General features: G+C 47.7%; 1 protein-coding gene and 1 long non-coding RNA gene across 15 annotated transcripts in view; one reads left to right on the top strand and one right to left on the bottom strand.

Moving 5' to 3' along the window:
* Marchf10 (membrane associated ring-CH-type finger 10) overlaps window positions 1–14,724 on the top strand; it is a 141,999-nt gene that overhangs the window by 90,334 nt on the left and 36,941 nt on the right. For 9 of the 12 annotated variants that reach the window (XM_087572406.1, XM_087572408.1, XM_087572410.1 and 6 more), the window contains 1 exon segment: window positions 4,348–4,519. In XM_087572406.1, coding sequence (XP_087428532.1) covers window positions 4,348–4,519 — 172 coding nt within the window. 12 annotated transcript variants of the gene reach the window in all.
* Window positions 1–14,724, bottom strand: part of LOC108352144 (uncharacterized) — a 115,683-nt gene that overhangs the window by 74,961 nt on the left and 25,998 nt on the right. Inside the window, exon 3 of one of the 3 annotated variants that reach the window (XR_015632170.1) lies at window positions 8,730–9,241. The exons of the other annotated variants lie outside the window; for them this stretch is intronic. This is a non-coding gene — a long non-coding RNA (uncharacterized LOC108352144). Of the gene's footprint in view, window positions 1–8,729; window positions 9,242–14,724 lie in introns of those variants that run through there. 3 annotated transcript variants of the gene reach the window in all.

Here is a 14,724-nt window from a genome sequence, read left to right as displayed (position 1 = left end):
TGGGTGATGCCCCAGCCCATAGAAACCTCCAAAAGACCATCAGTCCACATCCCTTTTTATTATTCAATATTAAAAAGAAATTCAGGAAATGTCCCCAAAATCAGCACAAGATAAAGTTTAGGCTGCTTTACGTTGTAGCAACATCCGGCTTAGAGCAGGATTTACATTTACTTGTATGTGGCTGATTACATCCCATTCAGAGGTCTGGTTATACGAAGTGACCCTCGATTCCCAGACATGGTTTGTAAGCATGAGGCACAGTTTGATGCAGCCCTTGGGGACAGCGCTCTTGATTGAGGATCCTCACTATTGTGCAGTCCCCTGGACCACCTTCCTGGGTTGTCCCTGTTGACTCTCAAGGTTCATTGACCTGACCACAGTTTTTCATAATCTGCTGAGACTTAAGTTATTCCCAACATAATAGATATACAATCTCTCCTCCTGGCAGCAGCCTGACGGCCCTCTTTGCCTCATCTGTCCTCCCTATACAAAGTTCTGCCCCCATCTACCCTGTGTCACAGGATCCACTTAGCTCAGCCTTCTGTCACCATGGCAAAATCTGGCTGGGTGCACATCCCTCAGCCCTCAGCCCCACGGCTCCAGGGAGGGATGAAGGGGTGGACAAGTGAGAACCAATTTCCTGGATCTTGGAAAGGAGCCATCAGGGAAGGGTTGGAAAATCCCACCAAGGCTTTTCCATCCCCGGCTGCTTGAAACTACGAATCTTCTGATCCTGCCTGTTTGTCATCTCATTTCACATCCAGTAGCACCAGGTCTGGGCTTCTAGTCCCTCGTGCACGGTGGGGGAAGCGCCTTCCCGTCTGACTCCTACCCTGGTGTCCCCACCTTCCAGGAGCTCTGACTTGAAACCTTCAATATGTTGCCAAGTGAAGTTGGGACCAAGGGTGTGTAGCTCAGTGGTAGAGCTACCTGGCCAGAACACGGAGGCCCTGGGTTTAATCCCCAGCCCATGGAGAAAGGAGGGAGAGAAGGGAGGAAGGAGGGAAAGATAAACAAATAAAAAGCTGTTATGTTACTAAGTTGTTCCCCATTGCCTGGCATTGACTTTCCCTAATTAAGCAAATCCGTCTGAGAGCCTTTCTCTGGACTTCAGAAGGTGCCAGAAGACCAACTTGGTGATTTCTTGGAAAAACCTTAAATCCACAATTTATAACACTTCAGAAATAGTTTGCCAATAAATTTGAGTTAACACAGCTTTATTAGGACATGAAGTTCCCAATATTAAAGTACCCTTGCATAGGCAGGGTTTGGTCTTCGACTTTGAGAGTCGGTTTCCTACCCTAGGAGCAAACGGCAGTGGGCTGCTGTCTCCACCGTCACGTGACATTTCAACTTAGGAACATATGGAGCGGAGATGGAAACTGTAAATTTCAAAATTATAACAGGAAAAGACAGTTCTCAAATCCACGTTGCATAAAAACATTATTAGTGTTGATTTGATAATCCCCAGATATTGTTAAATATTTGACATTAGAGCTTTACTATTTGGGAAAAAAGAATGAATTTTCTCAAGACTGGATGAGTCTCAGCTGGCTGGCGTGACTGTATGCATTCTGTGGTCTGGAGACGACACCGGAGTGCGTACAGGAACTGACCCTCCTCCGTGCACGAGCCCTAGGTTGGATGGCATCCGTCCAATAGGCTTTCCGCTTTGGTGTCAAGCTGATAGCGAATGCCCAGGAGTTGGCTGATTTTGAAAGTGGCAGGAAGTGAATGCCTGGGCATGGCACTTGACCCCGTCCACGAGGTACTCGAATGCAGTTATTGTAACTCGTTATCAGTTATTATGAGTCATTATAAGTGATGGCTGCCTTACCTCACTCGATCATGAGGAACCCCCCAGTGTAGGAACTGTTGTTCACAGAGGGAAACCCAAGGAAAAATAATAACTAATGAGCCACACTAAACTTACCACATGTCACATGATCGCTAGCCGTAAAAGCCAGGTCACTGCCCCAGAGCCCCCGATGACAATGGATTTTCATGAGCAGAACCAGCTGAGGGTGGCTAAGGGTATGACAGGTCATTAACGAAGACTAAAAAATAAATATTAGGTAAAAATTAAGAGGCTGGAGTGACAAGTTTGAGGTTACTCAGTGAGGCAAGAGAGGGAAAGGTCCACTACCACATCCGCGGGCGGGCGTCACAGGCCTTGCTATTGTACCTTCTAGTTCCAGTCAACAACACACCCCTTCTAGGGGCAGTTTCTGGACTTTAAGAATGATGCCCACCTATCAATAAAGGCAATGGCACCAGAAAGAGGAACCAGAGGATATGCTTAGTACCTGGGGCACAGTCCCGATACAGGTTAGTTGGCCAAACTTTGTTTCACCTCTTCAGTACTCTAAAGAATGGAAGTCTAAGGAAGGCTGACAGGCTTAACAGCTACCCAGTAAAGAGCCTTTTACCTACCCTCCCAGGTCCCAACCGCCTGGGGCCAGCAAGGAGTTCCAGCCAGGCTGGGGGAATGGGGAGAGATGTGGGCGGACCTGGAGCCACTGCTGCTTTGCAGCAGGCTGGAAATGACATGCTAAAGTACAAGGCCTGCGTGAGTGAACTCCTCAGCCTACAGGCAGTCTGGGAAGAAATTCTGTCCTAGGCTCCCTGCTGCTCTTCTGGGGATCCAAACCCATTACTCTGGCTCCCATCACCCAGTCATAATGACAGTCTCTAGCATCAGAATTAAAATTTGCCAAACACCCACTTTGCTGCAAATAGAGAACTCATCTCATGTTCAGAAATGACCTCATGATTCATCTTTGACATTTCAGAATCATTTTCAAAGATTTCTATTAAGTCACAGAACTGAAAGAGAGAGAACAGTTGATTCATTATGCCATCTCCTTTCTCTGCCGCTTTATCTGAGGGTGGCCTGTTTTCTGATAATGGATGGAACAACAATAACTATTTGTTTGAAAGCCATATCCAAAACCTAAATTTTAAAATAAGATTTGTCCTCGTGGGAAACAATGGCATGCCCACCTGTAGACGTACAGACTTCTTTCTGCCCAGAAGACTGACAAGTGGGAATTTTTTTTTTTTTTTTGGTTCTTTTTTTCGGAGCTGGGGACCAAACCCAGGGCCTTGCGCTTCCTAGGTAAGCGCTCTACCACTGAGCTAAATCCCCAGCCCCAAGTGGGAATTTTTTATAGTCCTGTTTCTCTTACGTTGCACCCAATAACTCAGAGCTATTCAGTGTCTTTTCCTGAGTCAGGAGCCACTGAAATGAAAAAAAAAAAAAACAAAACAAAACACCACGAGTGTCAGCAATCATGACAAGCAAGGTCAGTAAGGACCACGACAGCCGGGGATGTAATTTGGCCCGGGACAAACCACAGCTTCAGAGAATTCTCAGGCACTGGACTAATGCACCATGTAGGAGAACCTCCCTAGACCCAAAGGTGGGAAAAACCCTTAGGTTTTGCTTGTGACAGAAGGCATGGTCTCGCTAGTGCCAGGGCCTGAAGCCACACGGCTGCATTCAGATCACCCTTGGAGCCAGGGTCTTGACTGTCATTTACGTCATTCGCATAGTTTCTTTGATGGGGAGAATTCTGGCAAAGGGTAAAACTATTGAATACTTGGATAATTTTTTTTTTTATTCTTTTTTTTTTTTTTTTTTCGGAGCTGGGGACCGAACCCAGGGCCTTGCGCTTCCTAGGCAAGCGCTCTACCGCTGAGCTAAATCCCCAACCCCGATAATTTTTATTGTATCTGCACACCTGGGTTGGGATGCTTTGACACTGTAGGAATTGTGACTTGTCCTCATGTGGATTTATACTGACTTCTTTGTAGAAGACTAACTGGAGGGGACTTCTTAGGAGATCCCTTTGTCTTGGGCAATGATTTGGATTACTGAGATCTGATTGAATCAATCCCCACTACACAATCTAAATTTCTTTTTCATTGTCCAGCATATGGATTAGCATAAGGAACTTTCCTTCACCGTCTGCAAAACAGTTCAAATATCAAACAGCAGACACTTTAAAAGCACCTCCTTTCATATCTAGCCTTGAGCATGAGCTGTTTATTGGTCATCAGATTACGCAATGGTCAGAAACGCATTCATGATGTGCTCCAGCAACTGACTCAGAAATGCAGTCTCTCAAATATGTCCTGCAACACAAGAGTCATTAGCTTCCCTGTTAATGTCGAAGTCGGTGGTCCGGATCCTTCAAAATCTGCCTGGCCACAGAGCAAGCTGAGTGGCAAACACAAGATCCCTTGGAGTGAGAGGATACTGAGGGGCCCACTGATACCCATGTGTCCTGCTCCAGTGCTTAGCAAAGGTGACCACTGACACTCATGCCTCTTCCATTTCCACAGAGTTCCGGTGAGGAGGATTCCTTAAGCGAAGCAAGATTAGCTACCAAAGCACCTACAGCTAAGTGTGAGCCCAAACTTCCAGCCATTGATCAAACATCTGTCAAGCAGAAACACAAAGGCACCATGACACTAAAGAAGCCAGAGAAAGTGAGCCCCAGCAAACCCTCTGCAGGTGAGTGGCTTCCTTACTGAGATCCCAGTCTTAACAATGACAACAAACAGGTGGGGTTGACTAACCTAGGACTTGCCAAGTGCCCAGTTAGGTCTCAGAAGACCAGTGAGCCTGCACAAAATTAATTTCTCAGTAGAATATGCTCCTGTATCTTCAGGCCCAGTTCTCCACGTTCTGTGCTACTCCTTACAAATGCTGCTGCCTTTTCTTTACCATGGTTCTTCTGTGGTGGGGATGGGGGTGGGTTGGAGGGGGGGTGAGAAAGGCATTTGGCCCCAGGTATCAAGTTTTATTACTAAGGAAGAAGAGCTTTCAAAAGCATCTGAATGACATTATTTACAGCTGAGAGCAAGAGTAATAAAGTCCTCCAGTCCCAGGGTTGTCCTCTCAGGGAACTTGATAAATCCTTCCTTTTGTGTGATTTGGTAAATAATTCACTCTTATGCTGCCTTTGAAGCAAAGGCCAGCCCTCTGTTTGGGGCAGGAGAGACTCACTATCTAACAAGAAGCTCAAATGGAAAGTTTAGAATGCCCCAGGCTCCTCCCATCAAAGGCAACATCTGTTGGACAAAACTGTGTCCTCTGGGAACCACACGCAAATTGGGATAACTAGGCAGAAAGGTCTGCCTCCTGGGAAAGGAGCCAAACTTAACTGCTGAAGAATTCGAAATAGCAAACATCACGCAAGTCATTAAAATCCCAATCACAGTAGCTTCCTAATCCTAAAAGCGCTGTCCTGCAACCACCGGTCTGGTTAAGTCTGAATGCATTTGTAGAAAATGGCACCTTTCACTCGGATTAACCGCCCACATTCTCTTTAATGAAGTCAAGACCAAATTGACTTCTGTCGTGTTGTCCTCTCCAGCCAAGCGCCAACCCCTGTTCCTTATTTCCTAGTGGGGTGGGGTGGGGGACGGGGAGATATGGGGACGCTCCAAGTCAATTTCTCATTTGAAAGACTAATAGGAATCAGGTTTTTTACTCACTCCTATCTTAAGGCCAGAGTAGAGCAGGTGAGGTCACTCTGCAAATACTGCATTGAATTGAGGTTGGGTTTTAATCGCTATACGCTGAGTGTAAGCTCAAATCATGCAACACCATTCATTCAGCGTGATAGCCTTCTCACTAAAACCCTAGTAGCTGTCTGTGGATAAAAGTCATTAAAATGAACCTTTGAGGTCCATCCTGTGATCTGGGCTGTCTAATTAATAATACAGATGTTTTTCAGACTGAGCAAGCGCCGTGTGAAACTCACAATACTGACAGGCAGGGAATTAATTCACTTTCCACTTTATAAAACATCAAACTTGAAGAATTATCAGGCTAAAACCTACCAGGGTTTAGGCAAGAGATCCAAGTTGGTGGAAGGATATATTTTTCACCAAACAGCAGACGTGACACAGCAAATGTGTTTTCAAGCCACCACCTGTATCTTCCTGTTACGATCTAGGCAGAACCCAAGACCATAGAGCTATGAGTGGCTGTCCAGCCAGCCCAGTGATTTGGAGGTTAATATCAGTGCCATGGAGACGGGTGAGAGGGCACAACAAACTGAGATGTAACTCCCCACCCCCACCACCCCCACCCCCGTCTGCCAATTCCATCCACACCCCCAGAGTGATTAACTGCCATGCACAGGGCCTCGGGTTAAAAGGGGAGGAACAGGAGGAGAGAAAGAGGCTAAGACTAGGTCTGAAGTTGGATCTCTCAAGGCCAGTCTGGGTCACGTAGAAAGACCTTGTCTCAACAAGAAGAGAACAAGGAGGAAAAGAAAGTTAGATAACAGCAGACCACTGGGATCGGAACCACTGGTTTAATGAGTGTTGACACTTCCAATTCCTAATTAGCATCGCAAAGTGAAAGCTTAAAGATTTAACCTGAGTCTGATGATGAAAAATTGGGAGCTGGGGGCTGGCGACAGTGCATGCTTTAATTCTGATAAATACCTGCTATGGCAGAAAAGAGGATTTGGTTCCTGAATTATCTGGATGCTGATCTAATTCACCAGCTAAATCCAGTTTCCTGCTTCACATTCCTGAAGAATTTAGGGGTGAGCCAAAGTCGGCATTATGTCACCAAAACTAATTTCCACTTCAGATTTAAGCAAGATAAAAGCTCAGGACACAGAGAAACCCCTTTGTGACATCTGTCTTCCAGGTTAGCCCTCCTTCTGTGCTGTGTTATGCCAGGCTTTCCCAAACGAAATATGTAGCTTGAGCGTTTGGCTTGCTTTCCCGTCGTAACTGCACGACGACAACCTGTGTCTACATCCTAGACGACTTCCTGTGTGTGAACTGGGAACACAACATGGCGGCTGATAGCCTAAGCCCAGTCTGTGCCCTCTCCAAGGAGGTTTCTCACAGAGATGACCCCATGCTCTCACTGCTCCCTGCAGGCTGGCCAAAGGAAGTCAGACGTCCCACCAGCTGCCCCTGGACAAGCTGGCCCCAGTGCTCCCCTTCAGCCCTCTTGGGATAGTGGCATCTGCTGCTCATGGGACAGTGCTTAGGAAACAAATGCCTGGGCTCTCACCCTGGCCCCCATTTCTTATTCGCTATGAATCTTTTGGCAGGGAGTTTCTCTGTTCCTCAGCTTTGTCACCCTGTAAAATGCGGAATGAAGGGGTAAAAACAGAATCGGTGTGCTGGGTAGAACACAAAGGCTCAGTGATAAATACACATTCTGCGGTTAAGCAGTGCTGACCGCTCAACAGACTGTGGCACAGGAGAATCTATGGTAAGAAGCACCGACTCACGAACTTTATTCCCTGTGCCTAAAATTTGCCCTTTTCTCCCCTTAATGGAGTTATTAACTTTATAAAAATTGGAGGTATATCTTCTTTTTTCTTTTCTTTCTTTTTTTTTTTTTTTCGGAGCTGGGGACAGAACCCAGGGCCTTGCGCTCGCTAGGCAAGCACTCTACCGCTGAGCTAAATCCCCAACCCCTGGAGGTATATCTTCAAAACTCTCTCACAGGGGGCTGGAGAGATGGCCCAGTGTTTAGAAGCACTTGTTACTCTTGCAGAGGACCTAGGTTTGATGGCCAGCATCTACACGGTGCTCACAGCCATCCAACTTCAGTTCCAGGGGCGCTAGCGCCCCCTCCTTGCCTCTCTGGGCACTAGGTGTGCACATACACGGTGCACATGCAGATGAAAGACTCATACACATTAACCTAGAATAAATCTCAAAGGAAAAAATTAACCTCTCCCGTGCACTTTTACTACATTCTGAACTTCCACAGCAGAAACATTGAATAGGACAAGAGAGATAACCAGACTTCATTCCCCAAGCCAGAGATATCCATCATCTCCAACAAGACAGAGAGAGTTTAGGCAGGGTGTCAAGGCGCAGCAGGGTCTGACATGAGTTGGGTCCAACAGTTCTCCTTCAAGGTGAGCCCTGGTGTAGAATGGGAAGGAAGCCTGGCAGGGTTGCACACCAGTTCAGAATTCCGTGAGCCACAGAGCACTCAGCAGACCCAACGAGTACAGAAACAGCCCACGGGGGTCTGTGGGGCTTCCAAGACCTCTCTCAGTCCCAGCCTGGCTTGGAAAAGAGCTGTGTCTCCTTCCCAAGGCATACAAAGGCACCCAAAGGTCACTGTGATGAGGGGTTATAGCACCTGCTGTCCTGCAGCGTGCTTGACTCCAGGGAAAGCCTGCGGGCAGCCCCTGAACTGGCTCCTGCTCTCTGACTTTACCTGGAGTTTGAGCAGAAGCTGCTCTAGTTATGTTCCAGGAAAGTGGATCTGGATGCAGTCCTGGGAGCCTGCTTCCAAAATGTTGCCCTTTAAAACAAAGCCAAGTGTTCGGAAATGCCCCTCACTTATCATTCAGTTGGTCGTGTAGTCATTACTAGATTCAGATAGGTAGGAGGAGGCAGACCGAGAGTGCCTTACTGTGCCTTATCTTGAAGACTTGTTCTTGTAAAACTCAGGAAAAGCAGTGAACTTAGGTTTCAAAAGATAAAAGTCTAAAATAGATGTGGTTGCTTTTGGATTAGGAAATGTTTATTTAAAGAGCAGTGTGGAAGAGGAGTCTCGGGGCAAATCCTAAATCTTCATAGTTTGCCTTGCAAATAAATGCTATTGAAGATTTTCTCAGAAAGGCTAAGGCTAATGGGTTTCTCGACAAGTCCAGCTGACGCCCAACAACTTTCCAAGCTGTCTGTCCAAGCCAGAAACAAACAAACAAACAAACAAAAATATATAAATGAATCCTCCTGGCTTTATAGAGGGCATCCTAATTCTCAACCCATTGTTGCTGATGATACGACATCGAGGCTCGGAATGCCGGTGCTACTCCAGAGCTCTCAGTGCCTCTTCAGTAACATGGAGCTGCAGTGCTGTCTCCTTTACCATGAAGACAGGAGGGTTAAGTTGCCGGGTATTGGCTACGCCTCAGGAAAACACTGGCCCCCAGATACCCCCAGTTTATGAAGCCCACTCCCAGTGCAGTCTGTGTTTCTAGGCCTGGTAGCTCTATGAGGACAGTGCTTGGCCAGAGCAACTTTCGTTTGGGATGTGAGAGGCATTGAGATTAGTTATAAAAAGTGTGTTGGTTTGTCGGTGAAGTCATCCATTTACCCAGCACGTTCAGGAATACAACCAGGCTTCGATAGTAGCTACAATATGGAGAAGGGACTGGTCAGGCAACCAAGGAAAGCCAGATGCAGCTGAGGCACTTTCCGAGAGTCTGGGAAGGAATGAGAACACCTTTACCTAGAACGAAAAAATAGAAAAGACATGAACTGGCTGTCACCTTGGTCTCAGTGAGGACTTGTCTGGGTCAGGTTGACCTGTAGGTATGTCTGTGGGAGACTGTCATGATGTGGAAAGACTCAGCCCCCTATGAGAGGCACCATTCCCTAGGCATTGGGTCCTGACCTGTGTGAGAGTGAAGCCAAGCTGAGCATGAACAAGCATCCAAGCGAGCATGTGTATCCACTCATTCCTCTCCACCCTAGACTGTGGATGCCATGGTCTCCTGCCTGCAGCTCCTGCCCCTGTCGCTTCCCTGCAGTTACAGACTGTAACCTGGATGTGTGAGCTAAAATGAACCCTTTTCCCACTAAGTTATTTCAGGATATTTTATCACAGCAACAGAAATGAAGGTTGGACAGAGGGATTGAAATGTTTAAGGATGTAAGCCTGGGAGAACTTGGTGAATTAGTTGTGTAGATCAGAGCAAAAGAAAAATCAAGGAAAACTCCGAGATCCATTCAGGACAGCTAAGACAATGGAGGTGGCTTTGCCAAGGCTCAGGAAGCAAGCAGAGAACGGGTCCCATTCCATGGGGTGGCCTTCACAAAGTGTAGCCCAGATAGCCAGATGGAAAGGCCTAGGAACCTTGGGATGTCCACGTCTAGTCAGAGCACTGCCGACTGCTAGTCAGACCCCAAGAACCTTAGGGAGCAAATGGTGGTTGAAACTGTAAGAACAAGGGTGATGGGGGACAGAAAGTCCGGCAAGGACCACACCCAGGGAAAAATGTGAGAATTATAAATTGCTCCAGTCTAACAGGACACTCTTGACCCTCTGTGGGACGGAGACCCCCCCCCTGCTGTAGGCAATGATGCCTATTGGGTGGTTACAGTTCTGATCAATCATTTTAGAATCAGAACTGATGTCAGCCGCAGCATCTCACAAAGTTGCCTGGCACTAAGACTCACTGTGGGGGTTCTACACCACTCCTGTTAGCGTCATGTAGTTTTAATGACATACACGAGGCGGCTGACCTATGGAACATTGTTTGGGGGGACTGGTGAGTTGGCTCAGTGGGGTAAGAGCACTTGCCACCAAGCCTGATGGCCTGAGTTCAATCCCAGGGACCCACATGGTAGGAGGAAAGAATGGATTCCTGAAAGCTGTCCTCTGACACCCCTGCCCCCCAATCCCACACCCTGTAATACACACACAATATACTTTTTTAAGCTTACAATGTTGATTTTGACCCAGAGTTTTGGGGGTTTCAGTCCAAGATCATGTGGGTCCCACAGTCCATATTGAGAACACACTTCTATTGACCTGAGGACTTCCCACAAGCCTTTGTTTCCCAATAGGGCCATCCTGAGCCATGAACTATTAACAGGCAGACCTTTAGAGGGCTCTAATCCAAACCCTAGCAGTGTTTGTATGTCAGGAAAAATGCGCGAGTGTGCGTGCGTGCACGTGTGTGTGTGTGTGTGTGTACTGTCCTGACCAAGGTGCACAGAGGAGTCTCCCAGCAGAGAATTAGGCATCTTTCCCCAGCCTTGCTCACCAAACACCAAAGCTCACTGACTCCTGGGGTGTGGATGAGCTGAGACTGTATTTCCAAAACAATCTCGCGCAGTGTTTATAGGGCTGGTCTAGAGGGGAACAAGGCTCCAGACAGCAGACATCACCTGCTTCAGACTACAGATGAGGCAACAGGTTTTGAGAATATAAGCCATTGACTCAAGGTGACCTAGCTGGCTGGTAGCAGGCACGAGGGAGGCACTCTGGGTCCTGACTCCATCAGGCACACACACCACTTCCATCGAGGTTGGCAGTTAAGAGTGTGAGGTTAGTGAGCAGCCATTAGTTTCACCTCTCTGGTCCACCTGCCTTCCCCCAAGCTGCTGCTCTGTCCCCATGAACCCATCTCTCTCTCTCTCTCTCTCTCTCTCTCTCTCTCTCTCTCTCTCTCTCTCTCTCTCTCTCTCTCCTTTCTGCAGCAGAAAGGCCAGGTTAGGGTGTTAGGGTATGACCTCAGCTTTGTACCAGGCCGGGGGCGGGGTGGAGGGGTGCAGCTGGAGAAGCAGGGGAGAGAACTTGCTGGAAGGGAGACCCTGCAGGCCACCATCTGTTGCTGCCAGAGCAGCTCGTTTGGCTGACTGTGGGAGATGAGAACACAGCAGAAGCTTCCACACGGCTGCCTCAGGATGCTCTCGGGAGCTTGCCTGGGAAGCACTTTCCTACATCTGCCAGGGCTGCATGAAATGGTTTGAAGGTGGTGCCGTGCATTGACGGGCTCGCTCCTTGTGTGACTCAAACCTGAGCAAGATGCCTCCTGGGCAGGAGCCAGGTCTGCTCACACCCTTGACACCAGACACAGCCCTCCCCCCACAAAGACACCCCTCCCTTTTTTGGAGTTTTCATTCATTCACAGACTTTTTTAAGTGTCCTTGCCCCGTGAATGCTGCGTCCTGACTGCTCTCTTTCTTCCGTACAGGTGACAGCGGCGAGCAGCCCCTGTTCTGTGTTGAATATTCCCCTTTCTGCTCCGTCTTTGCTTTCACCCCGGCCCAGCAGCCCAGTACCAAATACTGCTGCCTCCTCCTGCCCCTAGTTCCACCGGCCTCCCAAGGGGCTCAGAGCCCTTCCACCTCCCTTCCTCCTGTCATCTTTCCCCCCTTTACCAGCCCGCCCTCAGGCCCACCAAGCCCCTTGCCGGGGTCTCCAGCATCTCTCTGCTACTTCCCTGTCTCCCAACCGACTCCAGCTGAGACCCCTGTGCTGTGCCTACCAGGCCCCAGAAGGCCCAGTAAAATTTACCTCATGTGGTAAGTCACCCTAGAGGCACACAGCACGAAAGAGTCAGGGAGTGGGGGAAGCAGAAGGCAGGTGAACAGGAGTAAGCCAGAGCAACACCAAGGGTGCGTGGTGTGCGGGGGACAGGAAGAGGAGACAGCCCGCTGACTTCCCTTGAGGTGGGCGTCTACTAGTGAAAAACGGAGTGTATGAAAATAAAACCTCGTCATCTCTGCAGATGCCTCTTGATTTCTGAACGCTTGTGTCGGATACTCTCTGGAACACCACCATCACAAACCAGCACACTCTTCTGGGTCTGATGCTACCCTTGGCCAAGGCCACCCCGAGCGGGTGACGCCAGGCCAGCGGTTCCGAAAGCACACACTCTGAAACTGAAAAATCCAGCCAGGACCATGCTGAGGAGGAACAAATTAAAGGGCGCAGTGGGTATTTATGGCTCCCTTTTCTGCCTCCTTATTAGGCTTCACATTTCCCCAAATCGAAAACCTCCACCTCCTGAGTTCCAAAATAAAACATATTTATGGCACATAATTAGGCTTTAATTAAGATCTCCTCTGGGTGTGTGAGACAACATACACTTCTAGCACACTCAAATAGGCTAATAGTTGCGACCTATTATTCGTGCTGTACAGAAAGCTGCCTATTAAACCCAGGCAACGCCAACTCTCGCAGCAAAGCTGAAATCCTTCCCATGATCCAAAGGGAGCAATAAAGCTCCAAGAGGCATCGAGCGGGCTTCGGAATCTTGCCCCTCTTGGGCACTAGGGATAGCAGTGACGGTGGCAGCGGGAAAGACAGAGACTCGGGGCTGTGTTTTCCTCTCTCGTGCTGTTTGCCCGTCCAGCACTGGGTCTGTCTGTGCAGAGCAGGTGACTCGAGGAGCTGGGCAGTTAACAGGTGCCTGGGCTTGATTCTCAGTGGTGTACATAGGAGACTTCTACTTTCTCCCCTTTCCTGATCAAATTACGAACTACCAATGACAGCTCCCTGGCAGTATCAAAAGAACCGAGGGTAGATACCTTTTCTATCGCAGCTGTTTGGTTTCCAGGCTCATGGATGCTTGGGCCCTGGAGTAAGTCATGGGCTATATGTCGTCCAGAACAAAGCACGAGCTTCCTTAAATCCACTGGCAGATGAGGTAACAGTTTCATGGCATAAAAAAATTTATCTTCTTGGTACTGGTAGAAGGCTCGTCTCCCTGAGCTGCCTGTGGCTTAGATTTCCTTCATGGTATTTGCCCCATGCCATGGTGAAGACCCATCCTAGAAAGGTCCCAACAGTCTGTTCACACAGATGAAGGGATTAAAAAGCTGGTCTACACGGCATCTGGAACTCTTAAATCTGTGTACATAAACTATATCATTGAGGCCACCTCCTTTGTGACTAAGTACACAGGCAGAGAAAACACTTCCCGTGAGTTTGCTTCCTTCTGACCCTCAAGGGCACTTGCAAGGCAAAGGCCCACAGTGCAGCCATATTAGATCATAGCTAAGATGTCTTACTTTTTCTTGGGAGCCCTCAAATTATCATATAACGAAGACACAGAGGTATTTGTTGAACAAATTATAAAAGGACTTGCTATTTGCCTTTTGGGGTTTTTTTGTTTTGTTTTGTTTTTGTTTGTTTGTTTGTTTTACAAGAAAGCTTGTGAGAGAGAATCAACAAGAGCTACCCAGGAACAAGAGCTTCTGCACAAATTATTAACCCCAAAGCTCGGTAACAATGCGTCTCAGCGGTCTGGTGGAAACGCTCTTACCACTACCGGTGGTACTGTATGCTTACGAGTGAAGCACCCGCCAGTTTCAGTAGGTGATAGGCACCAGATACCAAATCAGACCATGTATATACATTATCAGTGAATATTCCTATAACCTAACAAGATGTGAATAATCCTGTTTCACAGCTACAAAAAACAAGGTTCAGACTTCCAAAGGATGGGGAGCAGGATTCTGGCCCCACTAACAGTGGTGTTTTTTGTTTGTTTGTTTTTTGTTTTTCACCAGTAGGCCTGGCAAAACAATATTTAGATGTTAAGTTGTGTGTGTGTGTGTGTGTGTGTGTGTGTGTGTGTATGCGCGCACGTCAGAAATTATGCACACTATGTGTATGCTGATGCCCACAAAGGCCAGAAAAGAGTGTCAAGTCCCTGAACCTGGAGTTAAGCATGGTTTTGAGGTTCCTAATGCGGGTGCTAGGAAACAGACCCCGGGTCCTCTTCAGAAGCAGTCGGTATCCCTAACCACTGCTCCCCAATCCCTAACCTCTGCTCCCCAAACATTCAGCTTCATTACTTAAGTTTGAGAAGTCAATAAAAAAAATAGTAACAGTTTGGGAAATCACTTAAGAAATCCAATGCTATGAGTAAAAGAAACCAGCTTTCCAAATATCAAAAGCAACTTTTAGATCAAATGAGCATTTTAGATTAAAAATTAATTCTAATTTTAATGTTCCCCGTAGTTTGGGCTAAAGGCATCTTCTTAAGCCCTGTCAATCATTGCAGGCAATTATCACCACTCCTGGACCATGGCGGGTGGCACAGGGGCTGGCTCAGAGACCAGCTCCCTTACGGAATTCACGGTCCACCGAAAGAGAAAAAGATTAACGATGTCTCCAATATTTAAATATTAGAGATGATTAAAAACCAGGAATAAAGGCACTGGAAAAGGTAGAGACAAAGCACTTGGTGGGCA

Source organism: Rattus norvegicus, chromosome 10, assembly GCF_021556685.1.
Source record: "Rattus norvegicus strain SHRSP/BbbUtx chromosome 10, alternate assembly SHRSP_T2T, whole genome shotgun sequence".
Lineage (NCBI taxonomy): Eukaryota > Metazoa > Chordata > Mammalia > Rodentia > Muridae > Rattus > Rattus norvegicus.
This window is presented reverse-complemented; position numbering and strand designations above follow the sequence as displayed.